Consider the following 17,294-nt stretch of genomic DNA (forward strand, 5'->3'; position numbering starts at 1 on the left):
CTAAAAAGGTCACGCAGCCACCGTGACGCCACAACAGACGCACAAGAAGCGCTCCACATAACACAACACCCCGTGTCAACACTCATCGTTTTCACTCTGCCCGATGGAGGTCGGCGGCGCTCACACACCAGCAGACTGAGCAGGCGGCGCCGGGAAGCTGTCACATTCAAACACGTCGCACTCGTTCAGATGTTCCGCCTCGATGCAGGGTGGGCTACCTCCAACGCTTCAAACTGACACTTCCACGGTGAACTTCAGATGTTTGTACCATTACAGATGTGGATTTGAACTTGACGCCGCTTTTTCCGTTCGGGTCATAATGTCGCAGGCAGCTGCTTCATGAAAGCAAATCAATCAGCCGGGGCTTTGTTTATTCATCTGTCCAATGAACTCGCTCTGGTGCATGGAAAGTTTCTGACTGGGGAAGCAGCGAAGAGTGATTCATATTGAATTCATCTCTCACTCGCCCATGTCTCATTACCTAACTAATAGACCTGCACCGCCGATTCCATTACTCTCAGATTTACAGCAATGATTGTATTCAGATTTACTGCAGAACAGAAATCCCATGAAATAAAAGAAATCTCCCACACTTTCCTTGTTATTTACTGGTCTTCAATGACAAGGGTGGAAGCTGTTTTGAAGCGCGGCCTCTGAGGGGGACGATTGCATGAAATATTCAAAACCAATTGCAGAGTTTTATGGCGACAGGTCATTTATCACGGCATCAACGAGATAGTCATCAACACGAGTTCCCCCTGTACGGAGTTATGATTTAGTCTGGGTTTCTGAGACAGGCGGCGGGGCTCAGATGGCTAAAAACCCTCCCCTGGGGCACACACACACACACACAGTCACACACCCAGATGTGCATGATGCTCTTCACACAGAGATGTATGAACACATGTGGTTACACAATCTCCTGTGAGTTTCCTGCTGTGTGAGGCAGCACCATCTTGATCATCAGCGACTCACGGCAGCAGCTCTGTCCTCTGCAGCCAATTAATCATTTGATTAAACAGCCACAAACTCTCGTTCTCAATCTGTCTCCCGCTCACACTCACACACACACCCACACACACACACACACACGCGTCCACACACACACACACACTCAGCTGTTAGATGTGTATTCTAATCAGCTGTAGAACAAATCAACTCCATATCATTTTTGCGACTCCATTACGGAGTTTTACATCTGACAGATGCAGCGACACAATAAGTCTTTATTACAGCTAAGATGAACAAGGCCCTGCATCATGTTTTATTCTCCTAGACTCTAATGGAAGCAGTGAGGTGGTGGAAAATTATATTATTATTATAGAAACATGAACAAGATTAGCTGATGTTGTTTTTTTTAATTTGTGTTGATATCTCAGGTCATAATGCTTGGATTGATAAAAAATAATCAGGCCTATCCAGGGGAGTGTGTGGCATGTGGTCCAAATATAAATCAGGGTGGAGCAGAGGTTACACAAGGGACTGTCGGACCTTGGCGGAGGGAAGTTGCTATTCTCCTTTACGATTCTTTTCAGGTAAAGCAAAGTCTCTCTGGTTGCCCTTTGAAACGTCTTTCCAGAGCTTCCTCGTCCACATTCTCAATAATGCAGCAACTGAAACTAAAATCCAAGGTTTGCTCAGAATCTTTTGGATACACAGTGTTCCGAGTAAACCGAGTTTGACATTTAAAGAGACTTTGGTATTAAGCATTTCTGACAAACGTTTTTACAACATCCTTCCACGTCTGAGACAGAGCACATGTCACTGAGGACCAGTTCGTCCTTATTAGAATAAATATGAGTCTTCTTCCCCCTGCTTGAGTTGAGTCTGCTTCTCTGCATCATGTCAGTTTTACACATCTACCATTCTACAAGCACATATTCATCGAGGGACAGAGGACGAGAGACGTAACAAGCCACTTTGATTCAGAGACAGAGCGAACATGCAACAGCGCAACATGAGGGAATCACTTCCTGCAGAACTGAATATTACATGCGGGCCACAGGTTTGTTTTATCATCACTCCAGCATGTCTTTGCATCAGGATCCTGGTCCCTGTAAGAGCTGAGATGTACATACTGGAGCCTTCGGTTGTACTGACACACTCTTAACTTTATCTGGGGCGGAGAAAGCAAAGAGTTCTCGGAGAATCTCAGTTTTTTTTTTTTAAATCCCGATTTGAATAGAACATTTCACCTCTTCAATAATTCTTCAATGGAAGCTTGTCATCGGAAAGCAAAGACCCCCCCCCCCCCCCCCGAGACGTCACACTTGGCAGCACAAAGCGAAGCATATCTCACTTTAATAATGTTTGTATTCTGTGCAGATAGAGTCACAATCTGTCCCATTTTTTAAAAAGGGGACGTTTTGTCAATTAATCGTAATTACTTGAAAAATGTGATCATTAAACCACACTCTTTATTTTACCCCTGGCGCTGGAAGGGATCCTGTCTCTTACACGGGGTCTAAGGGTTTGTGAGGTTTGAAATGACGCTGGGGTTTAACTTTGTGAGATGACATTCAGCTCACAGGCAGCGGCTGTAAAACATAGGGAAATTAGCATTAAAGGAAGTGTGCAAATGTCTAAAAATAGATTTTGATGGTTCATTAAATCTACCGATGTATAGTCTCGGGGTCTGATATAATTTTGAGAATGTATAAACAAAGTATTACCACGCACAGATCATCTGATTACACAAAACAAGCAATATGTTTGTGAACATAATCTCTGAGTTCTGATTAAAAACTGAAAACTGTGCAAAGCCCCCACAGTAGAAGATTAAATTAAAAATTTAATAAGTTTACAAATTCAACTCTGTTTGCAGATCTTAAATCAAGTTCTAAAAATGCCTGTGATAAATGTTGATGAACTGCATTGGTTGGGTCTGAAAACTACAAATTTGAAAACAGAATAAAAAAGGGTTGTGACCTGCTCCTCATCTCAGGGACTGAAACTGTTTTCACACCTGAAAGTCAAAACCAAGCTTCACATCGTTTATATGGATCTGGTTAGTTTTTGTCCCACATTGTAAAATAGGACCTTAGGAATGTGTTTGTGATAATGTGGGCTGCGCTTACTACTTGACGTCGATTGGTTGTGTTCACAAATGTTTTCAAATAAAGTGCATTCAGAAGTCTTTCCTTAGTTAATTTTGTTCTTGCTTGTCATTTGGAGATTATATCCTCGGAGCTAAGTCAATAATCCTGCAATTCTTCTTCTATCGTTTAATGCTGTCTCAACTTCCTGTGATAGTTCCGAAAGTCCAAACTATCGAACAAAGTATTTTCCCACTGCAAACGAATAGAATCATGATTCAGTTTGATCCAAATCGTTATCGGGTTTTCTTAACCGCCCACTTCAACTAGACTGAGACAGAACTACTGTATATATGTTAATGAGAAAGATAGTGTTACAGTCCATTAAGCTTTAATTCACAGAAACGCACTGGTTTTAGTTTCTTTTAGCAGCTACACATTAAATCAAAACTTTCAGGCTTTAACTTCTCACGCAGTATTCTCCACATGCAGGCTCACAAAAGGTAAAATAGGACCAGAGGCTGTCAGATCATAATTTTTACAGGTTCACCCTCTTCCCGGCTCCATCTCGATCCCACATGTAGCGCAGGGGGGATTTTTGAAGTTGGCAGGAGCTTCTAAATAAAAAAACACGTTCCAAATCCCAGCTAATTCTCCTGGAACCTCCTGCCAGCATGGTTTTACTTTTTCATTTCATATCACTACAGGTCACAAAATGGATAAAAACACCCTAGTTGGCCTTTCCTGTAGCTAATGGGATGGAAAACTGCTCTGACTAATGTAAACTCCTTCACAATTAGAAGATATTCACCCACATGGGGGCTTATTAAAAAAAAAAAATTTGACTGCACTAATTTCCCAGAAAGAGCTTACACCCCTGAAGAAGAAATATTTGATTGCGATGAAGTTGGTCTGCACGGCTTGGCAGTGTGGGAACAAAAGTGTCTTTAATTTGTTGTGTGAGAATCAAAGGCTTTTATTAAGTGAATGAATGAAGTGGGAGGGAAATGATGAAAGAGAATTTAAGCGATTTCAGAGACAAACACATAATGACAATCAGCTTGTGCAGTTACATGTTGTTCAAAAGGATGAGATAATAAGTACTACTCGTCTGTTTTGTGAGTCCTACCTGTTTTGGGGTTGATAGAGAAGAAGTTCTGCGGGTTGCCGGCTGTGATGCGATAACTCAGCCGACTCGGCGTGGCGGTGAGGTCGGGATCCTGCGCCTGGATGCGGATGACGGACACGTCCTTTGGAGAGTTCTCCATCACGACCGGGTGGTAGATGGGATCCGAGGTGAGGGGAGCGTTGTCATTGACGTCTTCTACCTGAGAAAGGAGGATGGGGAGGGGGGGAGAAAAGAGGAGACACAAAGAGGAGAAAGGGAGAGAGAGAGGGGTTGGCTGAGGTACAGGATTTGGCAGCGCTGCGTGCATCCATCTTATCTGTCCTCCGTCTCTGAGATGGATCTGACTTGGCAACGGATTGCGTTGATAAATCAGCATGTAGAGTGTTGTTGTGTTTTCTCTGCTGATTTTAATATCCCAAACAACTGAGGAAATGCAGCCACGCAATGGGTTCACGGTTGATTTGCCATCAGTCAGAAAATGGAAATGTATTAACCAAAAAAATGTCATAGATGTCACACTTTAAATGCACTGCAAATTAATTTCCCTTCTTTCAGCACAGATCTAGAATATTTATGGCAAACAGGGCGTTGATGGAGCGTTTGCTGGGAGGCACGCCGAGCCAAGGCGCTTCAGCCGGTGAATGAGGAGCACCTGGGCCTGATTAATCTCCCTATTTCCGTCTGTGATGAAGAGGCTGCGAGTAGAGCACCCGATCACACCACCGCACCTGAATGTCCCGGAGCCAGGAAAGGCTGTTTGTGTTTTTTATACGCCGCTGAACTCTTCCCCAAAGGGGGAGTGGAGCTGCAGCAGTGATGTGTGCGTGTCTGAGTGTTTAAACAGTGGATTACTGGAGTGCTGAGTAGAACCGGGGCCAAAGCAGAGACTGTAACTCTCTTATTGCAAACCACACAGCAACCAGCATGAAAGAAACATGACAATAGTCTGAGACACAAGTGTGACTACTGCTACGACCCAAAACTACTAACCAACCAATAGGAATGCAGCGTTATCAGTGGAGCCGAACCCAGATAAACATAATAGATGGTAAAACATGTGATTCTTGCTTTGCTTTATTGTTTACAACTACAGATGAGTGACACGAGGTAATGAGGTTGTATTGTTGTGTAATTATATCCGTCGTAGTCAGCGATTCATCAATGTTTCCATCATCACACTGTTCACATACATCAAACTTGACGTCGTACCCACTTTTATTGGATCCCTGTCACAGCGGGACTTGCAATACACTTCAGTCTGTAGGCGTCATTAGAGAGTAATGATGGCCACCCGGAGAACTTTATCAATGACAGATAGAGACTGTAGCACTAATCTGTCAGCAGCAGCATTCAAAGGAGACAGATTCTGCTCATATTTAGGTTCATATTGCTGCTCGTTGCTGCAGCTCCTCTTTTCAGCCTCTGTCTGAAACGCCTGGTTCGAGCTCCTGTCTCTTTAAGCCCCACCTCCTGATAAAGGGAATGTTGTGATTGGTCAACCGCTTCCCACGCATGGAGGAAATCTCTCTGACTGCTTCTGTTCTAGCTTTACCTTTGTTAGGTGGCGCCAGACTAGCATTAAGTGTGTGAAGCAAAATGGGGCCATCGTGATGTTACATGACACCTTATATATAACAGCCTAGAGGGAAAATGTGCACACAATATATAACTTATTTACTTAACATATTTCACTTTAATCCTATAATCGCTCATTATCGCTTTGCAGAAGGTTTTACGGATAAAAAAAAACGTTATAACCAACTAGAGGGATCAAAAACTGAAAAAGTCTCCTTTAATAAATTCATAATTTTGGGAGTATAAAGATGTTAGAAGTTGCATGTTTGAAATCTGCATCTTATAAGGAGCATAACAAATGTACGGTAAAATCTAAACTTTGTGGTGGAAATAAAGCATCTTTTCAAGTGTTAATAATCATCCCTCTGCAGCCTGAAATAAAAGCTCTGCTCTTTCTAGCGTGTGAAGCCCAAGAAGCTGCAGTTCAAATCTTTTAGTTTGGTTCAATCCACAAAGGCCAATTAGTAGATTTCAACTATTTTCTATCAAACTACCATTTCCTCATTTTGGGCTGTTTGCCGACGAATCTAGGACAAATTCAGAATCAAACCGTTGGTGGTTAACAGAGTTATAAATATAACATCTATTATAACCCTGGTGTTAATATCATAATATATTAAACGTCTACCTCTGTGACTTATCGAGGCTCCGCTGATGAATCTTAATCAGAAACATCTCCACACTGACACCTGTCTAACACGGCCAACAGCTCCTTTGCATTTCAAGTTCACACGTACCTCTCCGTCAGATCTCTGTCAACTCAGAGGAGGTTTTTCTCCGTACAGGACCTCTTCTGCATGCACAGTACAATGTGCATATTGGCAGCGGAGTGTGTGTACCTGGATGAAGACTTCTATGGAAGCTGACAGGGGTGTGACCCCCTTGTCCGTGGCGAAGACCGTCAGCCAATAGGAGTCTTTGATTTCACAGTCCAGGATACCGGCGGTGTAAATCACGCCTGTTGAAGCAGAGAGAAAGATTAATGTGGTCGTTATTTCAGAATCTGATCTTTTACCTGTGTGTGTGTGTGTGTGTGGGAGGGGGGAGGGTGGGGGGGTTTAAAGGGTTTCATCTCCAGAATAGAAAGCTTAAGACATCTCATCGTGGAAAGTCTTAGAAGTTTTCCGGAGGCAAGGACAGAAGTCGGGTGTAAACTTTGTGTCCCGGCTTCACTGACATTCACAGGCATTAGCTGTCGTCACCTTCAATGTTTCAGCTCCTCTACAGCTAATCACAGCTGACCAAGCTGCTCCCACTGCTATTTGCTCAGTGCTAAACGTACCCTGAACTGCCCTACACCAACCCAGACACACACAGACACCGACACACACAAACACACACACACACACACACACACAGAGTGGCGTGCGTTTAGTGGCCTAAAGGAAGATAAGTAGCCGACAGCTTTGGTGACCTCTTGAGGGACAAAGACAATGTTCACAGTGGCTGACACATGGGCGCCTCTTGTCTTTAAGATCATTCATGCAGGTCTGTGTAAACACTAGGAAAACAACACACACACACAAACACACAAACACACACACAGACAAACTCATATGTCAGTTCACATTCTGAATATTAGCCTCACAGTTGGCGTGTGGTGTCCATACATTGTCAGAGCAGCGAAGCACAACGGAGCAAGGTCAGGAACGTCGTTTTTTATTAACAAAAATCTAATTCAGGATGAAAAGACCAGATTAATATAGAGTAAACAGCTGCATCATCTCTAGCAACAGAAAGTAAGTGGGATAAATGGAGTGAGCTGATCGGAGGCGAGCAGTCGATTTCCACCCAGCGAGTGCAAACTCTCATCGAGTCTCTCTGTTAAATCGCTGCAGTTCACGGAACCAGCTCTTCCCACCAATGTATGAATCTGCGACTTCAACAGAGGAGAGGAAACTCATTACGGGCGTAGATGGATGTGCACCGACGCTTCTGGAGCAAACGCATCTGTGCTCGAGTACACAAACAATTAACTTCGAACCCAATGCTACACAGAGCTGAACGTGAGCGACTGATTATTGACTTTGGCAATTACATGTTCGTTTAAACCTTAAACCTTCAATCCCACTTTTTAAAACTCAAAGACTGATTGATGCTGAGTGAGATCACTGTCTTCAATGTGCAGCTTTGTGCTTTTGCAGAGACTTAAACTTTGATAGAATTACCATTAGAATACGTATTAGAGTCGGCGGTATTTCATTTGAGTAATATTTGATGTTGAATGAAGGGTCTTATGGTTGCAGATGAACCTATTGTCACACATTATCCATACTAATGAACATTACACATGTCAGGGTTTCCTCTATTATAGTAAAGGCTTGGAGAAAAAGAGAAAAAAAGAATAATGAAACTCTAAGTAATGCCAAGGAAATAATGGAAACTAACGCTAAACAGCAATTAATTTGAAGATTAATTATGATATGCATTTCAGTACACGTGTACGGGGCTTCTCCAGAATGTGTGAGGCACTTGCTAGGCAGCCTTTGACTTCCTCTAACATTTAAAACACTGTAATTTCAACTTGAAAAAAGAGCATATCAAGCAAGACGCATACACAGGCAACACATTTTATAAAATCCTGGGTTTCTCAATGCAGTGTAATAACAAGACCATACTGACGAATTCCTTAGTTTGACCAAAACAAATGGATGATGGACTTCAGGGAGGCAGAGAGGGTGAGGACAGTTCAGCCCCGTCTTTAGGCCCCTGGGGGGGAAACAGACCTTACTCCGTGCATAACCTTGGCCGTCCCTTCATTAAAAAGATCATAAAATATATTGTTCAGGGGAAATCCTCCAATCTGAGACTTTAAGGTAAAGTACTCGACTCTGAATACATTTTTCTTTTTAAGGACATAGATTGATCTTTCATGCATGTATGAATCCCCCTGTGTTGTTGGGAGAAATTAACCCGATTCTCTGTCACACAGCAGACGTCTGCTCCTCCACAACTTCCACTTAGCCAGAAGCCCCACATGCTCAAGCGATGGTCCTACACGCATACAGATCAGTGGCGAGAGGGGAGAGGTGTGACCGTCTGGCCATTTCCCACACTTAACACCGTCTTGCTGCAACTGCCTCATGCTGCATGGCGAAGGTGTTGCCTTATCACCAGGCAGCGTGTGTATATGTCAGATTATGAGTAAGTAGCCTCCCGAGGGCGTGCACGGAGCATAGCAAGAGTGTTTGCAACAAAAAAAAAACACATCCCTGCTCTGTCGTCCTTGACCATGTCCTTTTCAAAGCACATCTCATCTCCGTCAGATAAGTCGACACAGAGAGACGAGGAAACCAGAGCTGGCTGTTTTCAAAAGCTCTTTGAACTTTAAGACCGACAGGCACCATTCAGTGAATTCAATATAAATCTGACTCGACAGCATCCATTCTCAACACAAATAACACACTTCAAAGACACAGGGAAAAAATGGAGTGGTCACGGCATATTTTCTAATCTAGAAGTTTGCAGTACGCTTAGGTTTAGGTTTATCTGTCGTGTCTATTTAACTTCTCCGTTCTCTTTTAGGGGCCCGCCGCCTCATTAAAGCCACCAAATAATCAATCACGTGATTGATGGGAAAACACTCTCTGCATCTTTGTAGCCTGCTAATTTCTTTTAGCAAATCGGGAATAGATTACTTTTTAATTGTGTGTTGCTGTGTAACTTAAAGAATGCTCAGTCCAGAGTGTGACAAATCCTGGAGCTTGCAAACCCGCTAATCGAGGAGCAGGGGCTTCAGACAGCTGCTCAATGAGAAATTAGAGGGCTTGCTTTACCTACCACCCCCTAGCCCCCCCTCACCAATGACAAGAATACCAATCTGTGTTAAAAGTGCTGGAGTTCTGATGGTTAGAGCTGGCAGAGATCCTCGTTCTTTTCTGAGAGATAGCCCCTGTACTCTCCACCCACATGGGACCAAGTCGTCTTAATTTTAAACATCTTAATATCAAATGTGGGAAAAGGGGGGGGGGGGGGGGTTAACAAATGTCAGATATGACCTGATGCATGATAGAGCATCAAACTACGGGGGAGGCAGAGGCATAAGTTCTCCCCTCGTGCAGCTCTCTCGTTCTCTCTGTCCCTTTTCTCCAGCTGTTCCATGCACTCTCTCTTCACATATATTTTTCTTGGCACTAAAAGCCACGGATTGACAAGCAGCGAGAACAAAGGGGGGCCAGATGCATGGTGGGAGGACAGCAGTGCGGCTCCGTCCACGCCTGACAACACTTATATCTACGCTCCACGAAGAAATTAAACTCTTGGAGAGAGGAATACTCGGCATGGGCTTTGAGTATTTCTCAAAACACCAAAATGGCACTGGTCAGAGACTTCTCATTTGCTTGTTATACTATTAAAAGAAAATAACAAAAGCTGGAACTTTACAATAAAAAAAATCTAAAGATGTCCGGGAGGAAGAATGCAGTGTTTCCTTCTGACACTTTTTTATCTACTCCAGACTCCTCTGCATCCTCTCCCTTCCACTCTTCGCTTCACTTCCACTCCCCTCCTCTCCCGTCACTTTCTGCTCTAACAAGCACTCTGATTTCCCCTGGAAAATCTGCACTCTAAAACTTTCTCACTGGCGGTGATGCTCCTTACCGGGGTTATAATACTAAAGAGAGTAAAAGCGGCAAAGAACTATCACAGAATACTATGTAATACTATCTATGCAGTATACAGTTTCAAGTCAATGTATGAGTATTTACACAGAACATAGTGATCTCTGCTAAGGAGGTTATGTTTTCACCCCTGTCTGCTGTCTGTTGCTTGGTTGGTTGGTTTCTATGTAAGATTACTCAGAAACTACTGGACCGATTACCATGAAACTTGATGGAAGGACACAGTATGGGTCAGGGAAGAGCCCATTACATGGTGGTGTTGATCCAGATCAGGGGGCATTTCCAGTTTGACAAATAAATCAGGCCCATTCAAATAATTGATATCTATGAGTGTGTGCAGCTTGATTGAACTTAAGGAGAATGTTGTCTAGTTTATTTCATGTACACAGTTATATCTACGAAGAGACAGAGATACAGAGAGAGAGAGGGAAAGAGACCTTCTCCCTGTCCGTCCATCTGTTCCACTCTCTCGCTTTCTATACTGTCAATACTAATTAGCCTAGTTAAAGGTCAATACAGGCCTCCAGTGCGAGTCATGTACAGTAGGGACCAGTGTGACGAGAGGTGAGAGAGAGAGGCGCTGTCATTTCCTCCCTAATATAAAGTTCGAAACAACTCTTAGCACTGCTATTTATTTTTCTTATCCACTTATCACTTCATTGCTAAAATTAATTGATTTTACTCGTTGCCCCAGTAGAGATTAATGATCTATGCAGAAATATTGGTTCTGAATAAAATGTTGCCACTTTTCTCAAGGTGCAATATCAAAAGTGTCTACAACTATACTAATCTCTCGCCTGGTGGAAGTTATAATAAAATAATTGCTTTATTCATGCAACAAATTAGAATTTGCCAAATCTTTAAAAGCAATCTTAACTGTTAAATTATAGTGTTTGGTGGAAAAGCTGCCCATTCCCAGCAGTGGTTAGTGATAATAACAACTCTTCAGGTAAATACGAAAATCTAATTGTCTTTAAATAAATATTTCTTTGTGACTGATTAATAAAAAAGGAGTGAAGATGCATTACGGGATTAATGAGGAGGATGTATAAATGAAATTCCCACAAAATATAAATAACACAACTGATTTAAAAGCCCTTGTTGCATAGTTGGGATCTATCTGGATAAATTACAGTATGGACTGTTAGCAGGCAGAACAGTTGCACTAAAGCAGTAAAATATAGAGTTTTACATACAGTTTATGCCTTTATAATTCACACAGTTCTCAGCTTTCCTTTATAGGCAATACAGTACAACAGTGGTACTCCCTAAGGAGAACCCTGCAGTATCATGAAGGGAGGCAGAGAGACTAGAGTGAGTGACAGAGTGATGGAGTGAGCTTTAGGTTTGACTGCTTCAGCGCCATGAAGAGCGACACCCAGACAGAGATTAGCCTGAAAGGCTTCGGCACCATGGGTGGAGACAGAGACTCGCTGAGCCTTGATGGGGAAGTCGGAGCTCTCAGTTACACCTTCCTCTGTTCCCATGGAAATTTTAAATATGCACACTGTGCTGTCTTGCTATTTGCAAAGCTGTCAATTGGACAGGTCCCAGATTCAAGCCAATATCCCTGTGCTCACAAGAATCCTATGTCTCTGCTGGAAATGAAAATATAGAATATGCCAAGATCTTATCCAGCTCGTCATATTACTATATGGCATGATTTACTATATGGCATGAAATATATATATACATATATATTGGCCCTTTCTGTACATGAGCCAGAATGGAGATGAATGTGTACTGTCCTATTTTCATACTGGCTATTTGATTAATTGTATCCCCGGGTGAGTGAGTAGCGACTTTTTGTTTGGCTCAACATGTTTTCAGCCTTGGCTCGACACTGCAGGACAGTTGGACACAACTACGAGTCTTTTTGGGTCAGGCCTCCTTAAATAAGTCACAGTGATTTTACTACGCTTGGAAGGGATGGCGCCGCTGTAGGAGAGCCTTGATCAATGTTATCCACACAGCACTACATCGGTTTCACTGAGCGGCCATGCTGCCCTCATTACAGTAATGATCTCCCTGTACACAGATCCCACGTGAGGGCCACATCAACACACTGACTCTGACTGTAACTCACCCTTGCTTCAACTCGCACAACTCTCCATCTTATGCACACATGCACATTCACTCCAAGGAAACCATGCAACTGGTGATGCTCTCTCACTTCCAAATCCTTGTGGCACAGTGGCACAAATAAAATATAAACAGAGATCTGAGTAAAAGCCACACACGAGTGAATGTCGTCACTGACTACCAAGGAATTCGATTTCATGCAATATGCAATGATTAGTAACACATTCATGTTGAAATTCCAATCATGGCACTACACATAATTGGATTTTTCACTTTACATAAAGAGGCTTCAAAATGGATCTTGTGTCACACCTGTGTCTTCGTCAATGGTGAAAGTGCCGAGTCCGCTGCCTCCTTTGACGGAGTACCTCAATACACCATCACGTCCCCTGTCCTCGTCCTTAGCGCTGACTGTTAGGACACTGGTGCCTGCACGAGAGTTCTCCTTTATCGAGCCTCGCACGGCAAAGTCGAGGAAGTAGGGTGCGTACAGATTCTCATTGACATCCACCACCTGGAGACATGTGGGGGTTCACTTCACAGATTTGAATCATGAATTGAAAGCTAATTTTCTAATACAACCAATGTGCGTCTGTGTGTGTGTGTGTGTGTGTGTGTTACCCACCTCCACCTCTACAAAGGTCTGACTTCTGAGGCTAGGTATGCCCCTGTCCTCAGCGAGAACTGTCAGATTGAAAAACTGTTGTTTCTCAAAGTCCAGCTCCTTGGAAATCCTTAGGACCCCACTAACGACATTGATCTGTACAAAGTGTCACAGGCACATGCTTCACACACTGGCATTTAAAAGGGGATCAGCATACACAGTAGTAAAGCCCATACAAATGGTGACCTACCTCAAAAGTGCCATTGAAGTCATTAATCAAGGAGTAGCGGACCTGTCCACCGGGGCCCATGTCTGGATCCTGAGCCTGCACCCAGGTAATCACTGCCCCCGGTGGGAGGTCCTCTAGCACTCGAGCAGTGTAGCTGCTGGGGACGAAAGCTGGAGCGCAATCATTGACGTCCTCCAGTATGACACTCAGAGTTGTCACTGACGACCGTCGAGTGCCTCTCTCAGCCCTGTCTCTCACTTCAATCTTCAATATGAACATTGGAACTGCTTCTCTGTCCAAGTAGCTCGCGACAAACACACTTCCAGTTTCACTGTCGATTCCGAACTGAGGGACTGAGGTCAGCATTACGTAGGAGAGCTGTCCATTTTGACCAGTGTCTCTGTCAAACGCGGTGACAGTAATAACTTGCGAGCCGACGGCAGTGTTTTCAGACACAAGAGCCGAGAAGCTTTCCTGGTAGAACTGGGGGTCGTTGTCATTTGCATCCTCGATGATCACGGTGAGCAGTCTCCAACTGGACATCTGAGGGATGCCCTGGTCGTAGATGGTGATGTTCAGGAAGTAACGATCCATTCGCTCGCGATCAAGTGGCTGCAGCACAGTTATCAACCCGGTGTCCATGCTCATATTGAAGCAGTTTTCTTTGTTACCATCAGATATGGAAAAGAGGACGCGGCCATTGAAGCCTGCGTCACCATCTCGTGCTCGCACCTGAAATACGCTGGCGCCAGAGGCGAGATCTTCTCTCACTAGAATACTCGTGGGCAAGGCCTCGAACTGTGGAGCCTGTTTGTTCATAAAGGAAAGGTCTGTGTTTATGACGTCAGGTCTCGGTCTCGCCATGGCAGACGCTTTTGACAGCATTTTTTCTGCCAACAGCTGAGCTACCCTGGTCTCTCTGCAGTTGAAGCCCCTCGGTGGCATCCTGCCCCTCGCCACAGATACATTAACAAATGTAGGATCGGAGAACAATTCTCCATCTGTTGCAACCAATTTAAGGTTGAATATCCCATTCTTTAAATTATCCACTTCTAATGACCTTTTCAGCGACAAAGCTCCTGAGTCCGGATTTAAATCAAAATACTCTAACTCGTTCCCAGAGAGGATTTTATACTTCACCATTCCAAGCTCGTCCATGTCTACAGCTGACAAGGTGACAATAGTCTCACTTATAGGGAAATCACGGCTTATCATCCCCCTGCAAGAAACCATCTCAAAAAGAGGCTGGTTGTCATTGATATTTATCAGACGAATGGTGACATTTACTTCACTCTCCCTTCTGTAGGGTGAGCCCCAGTCAGATGCCCGCACTGCAAAAATATAGATATCATCTGATGACTCAAAGTCCAGGTCTCTTGTGATTCTGACCTGACCTGAGTCTTGGTCTATAACAAATGGAAGTGACTGTTGGCCACTGATTGTATGGGTTACAAACCCATTCTCTCCTTTATCATTATCCACCGCAGACAATACAAGCACTACAGTGCCTACAGGTAAACTCTCGTTGATTGCAACATCATAAAACGGCCTATTGAACACTGGGGAGTTGTCATTTGCATCCTCAATGGTGATTTTGACCCTCGCTCGCCTCTGACTGATAGTATCAACCACATCCATCTCTATGCAATCCTGTGATATTCTCGTCAAATGCCTTGTGGTCATAATAACTCCAGTCAAAGGGTTCATATCAAAGTAGGTTGGAGCTGAGAGGCCGCTGAAGCTGTAATTGACACTCAGAGAAGCTGGGGAGATTTTCACCACCTCCACAATAGTGCCTGGAGGAGCTACTTCACTCAGCTTGACTACATAAACATCTTTCTCGAAATTCCCCAGAACTGGCTCTGGCTTTGTTACCAACAACTGAACAACTTGGGTATTAGAAAACTTTGGCGGTATACCCCTGTCTTTAGCCTGGAATGTTATGTTGCAGCCATAAGGGACTGTGTCCCAGTCAATGATTTCTGATGTTCTCACCCTATACTCATTCCCAGCAGGCGATCTATCAACTACAAACTGTTCGAGGGGGTCACCCTCAATGATGGAAACCCACTCAATTTCCCCAGATACCCCCTCGTCTTTATCTTCCACAGTCACTACAGCATAGACAGGGTCCTTGTCTGTCCATGATGGAACAACAGCCACTGCACTGAGAACAGGATTAAATGCATTAACCCTCTGTACAACTAGGATCAGCCGAGCAGTGCTGCTGATACCATTGTTCCCATAGAGCTTCATCCCTCTATCGACAACCTGCACCTCCAGCTCAAATCGTTCTTCTTTGTCCACCCGGGGCTGACCTGTCAGGGTGACGACCCCACTGGTCGGATGAACAGCAAAGAGTTCAACTTTGGTCCTGAAGAAGTAGTAGAACTCCCCGTTGGAGCCCACATCGGCGTCTGTTGCCGTCACACGTCCGATGCTGGCACCCAGAGGTGCAGTCTCAGGGACAACAAATGAATAAGAGGTCGGGGAGAAGAGAGGTCGGAGATCATTGGTATCCAAGACCTTGATATAAATAGTGGCTAAGGCTTCGAGGCCTCCTTGAGCAGATGCCTTAACCGTCAGTGTGTAATTGTCCTGTACTTCCCGATTCAATGTGGCACCACTGCCTCCGTTGGTGCGAACACGGAGGAAACAAAAATCTCCCATTATAAACTCCTCAGCCTGGAAGATTCCCTCGTTGTCTCCAGACGCAACAGAATATTTAATGTCTAAAGAGCGAGGCGGAGCAAGAATAATGCCCATTTTGACCGCACTTCTGGTATAGGTTCGGGTGGCAGAGTTCTCGAAGATGGAGGCGTTATAGGCCGGCTGGGTGAAGAGCAGCAGGCCTTGTCCTGCCCGGGGTTCGGACAGGAACTGAGCACGGGTTGAGGGGAAACAGAGGAGGAAGAGGAGGAGGAAGAATAAAATAAAATGGAAAAGAAGAGAGAAGCCGGGTAGAGGAAGCATCTCTCCCCACCGATTAGCCTTCATCACTATTCCATCACCCAGTCACCCTATATTTGGAAAGAAAACCAAAGAAAACACAGATCGGGCTTCAGTTGGTGAGTTGTTAGAGACACGTTCTCTGCAGGCGGAGAATTTAATAGAGAAGCATGAGACAAAAGTTGCTGAGACATTTCAGGGGCACGTCTGATCACTACAGGGATATGATAGCATATTCAATGTTGAGCACAGGCTGGTTGCACTCAGGCACTGAACGCTGCACCCGGAAGGCTCTGTAGCGCAGACTGACATGTCTTTAAACAAAGCACATCTAAGGAACAGTGCACTTACACAGCTGCAGTGAAACATATCGTGTCACCACACAGAATGATCAGGGACAATCACTGCCACTGTAACAAAGACTCGGCTAAAAGACACACAGGACTTATTTATTCTTTAGCCAGTGACCGGGGTTGGGACATTTTCACAAGAGGAATATGTAACTGGAACAAAAGACAGCACGCTCTGTGGGATCGGTCGCAAAAATCACTTTTGAAAACAGCCTGGAAAAGTTGCAATCAAGCAAATTCAAATGCAAATTGAAAAAAAAATGTTTAATTGCTATGGCATATACTGAGTGTTTATGCATCACCTTATACTGAAGCCATGTCTTGATCTTGACAAAAAACTAGAATAGAATAAGTGATGATGAACATTTAAGCCTGTTTATGCAGCAAATATGAACATGCATATGGATTATAACACCAAATAGGCTTTTCAGAAAGACAGGGGACACTTAAGCTGCATTCATTGCCGCCTGTGTGGATGCAGACCCCAGTGGAGCTCCGTGCAAAATCCACGAGTTTCAGTTCTGCAGCTCCATCAACTCTCCTGTCCTCAGACTTCTCTCACCTCGCACTGGGTCTCCTACCTTCAGACGAAACAGCTGTAGTGGAAGTGAATCCTTCCCCATCCCGTCTCCCATAGAAGATTCTGCACACACTCAAAAAAAAAAAAACTGGTGCAGAAATCGTTGCTGATGCACGAAATGGGAATTAAATAAATGCATGTG

At 44.1% G+C, this 17,294-nt stretch overlaps 1 protein-coding gene across 1 annotated transcript in view; it reads right to left on the reverse strand.

Moving 5' to 3' along the window:
* Nucleotides 1-16,270, reverse strand: part of LOC133969577 (protocadherin Fat 3) — a 66,027-nt gene extending 49,757 nt beyond the window's left edge. The window contains 5 exon segments of the mRNA XM_062406147.1: nucleotides 4,165-4,363; nucleotides 6,579-6,697; nucleotides 12,753-12,954; nucleotides 13,066-13,200; nucleotides 13,295-16,270. Of these exon segments, the coding sequence (XP_062262131.1) occupies nucleotides 4,165-4,363; nucleotides 6,579-6,697; nucleotides 12,753-12,954; nucleotides 13,066-13,200; nucleotides 13,295-16,270 (3,631 nt within the window).
* Nucleotides 16,271-17,294: the final 1,024 nt, after the last annotated feature.

This window comes from Platichthys flesus, chromosome 15 (assembly GCF_949316205.1).
Source record: "Platichthys flesus chromosome 15, fPlaFle2.1, whole genome shotgun sequence".
Taxonomy (NCBI): domain Eukaryota; kingdom Metazoa; phylum Chordata; class Actinopteri; order Pleuronectiformes; family Pleuronectidae; genus Platichthys; species Platichthys flesus.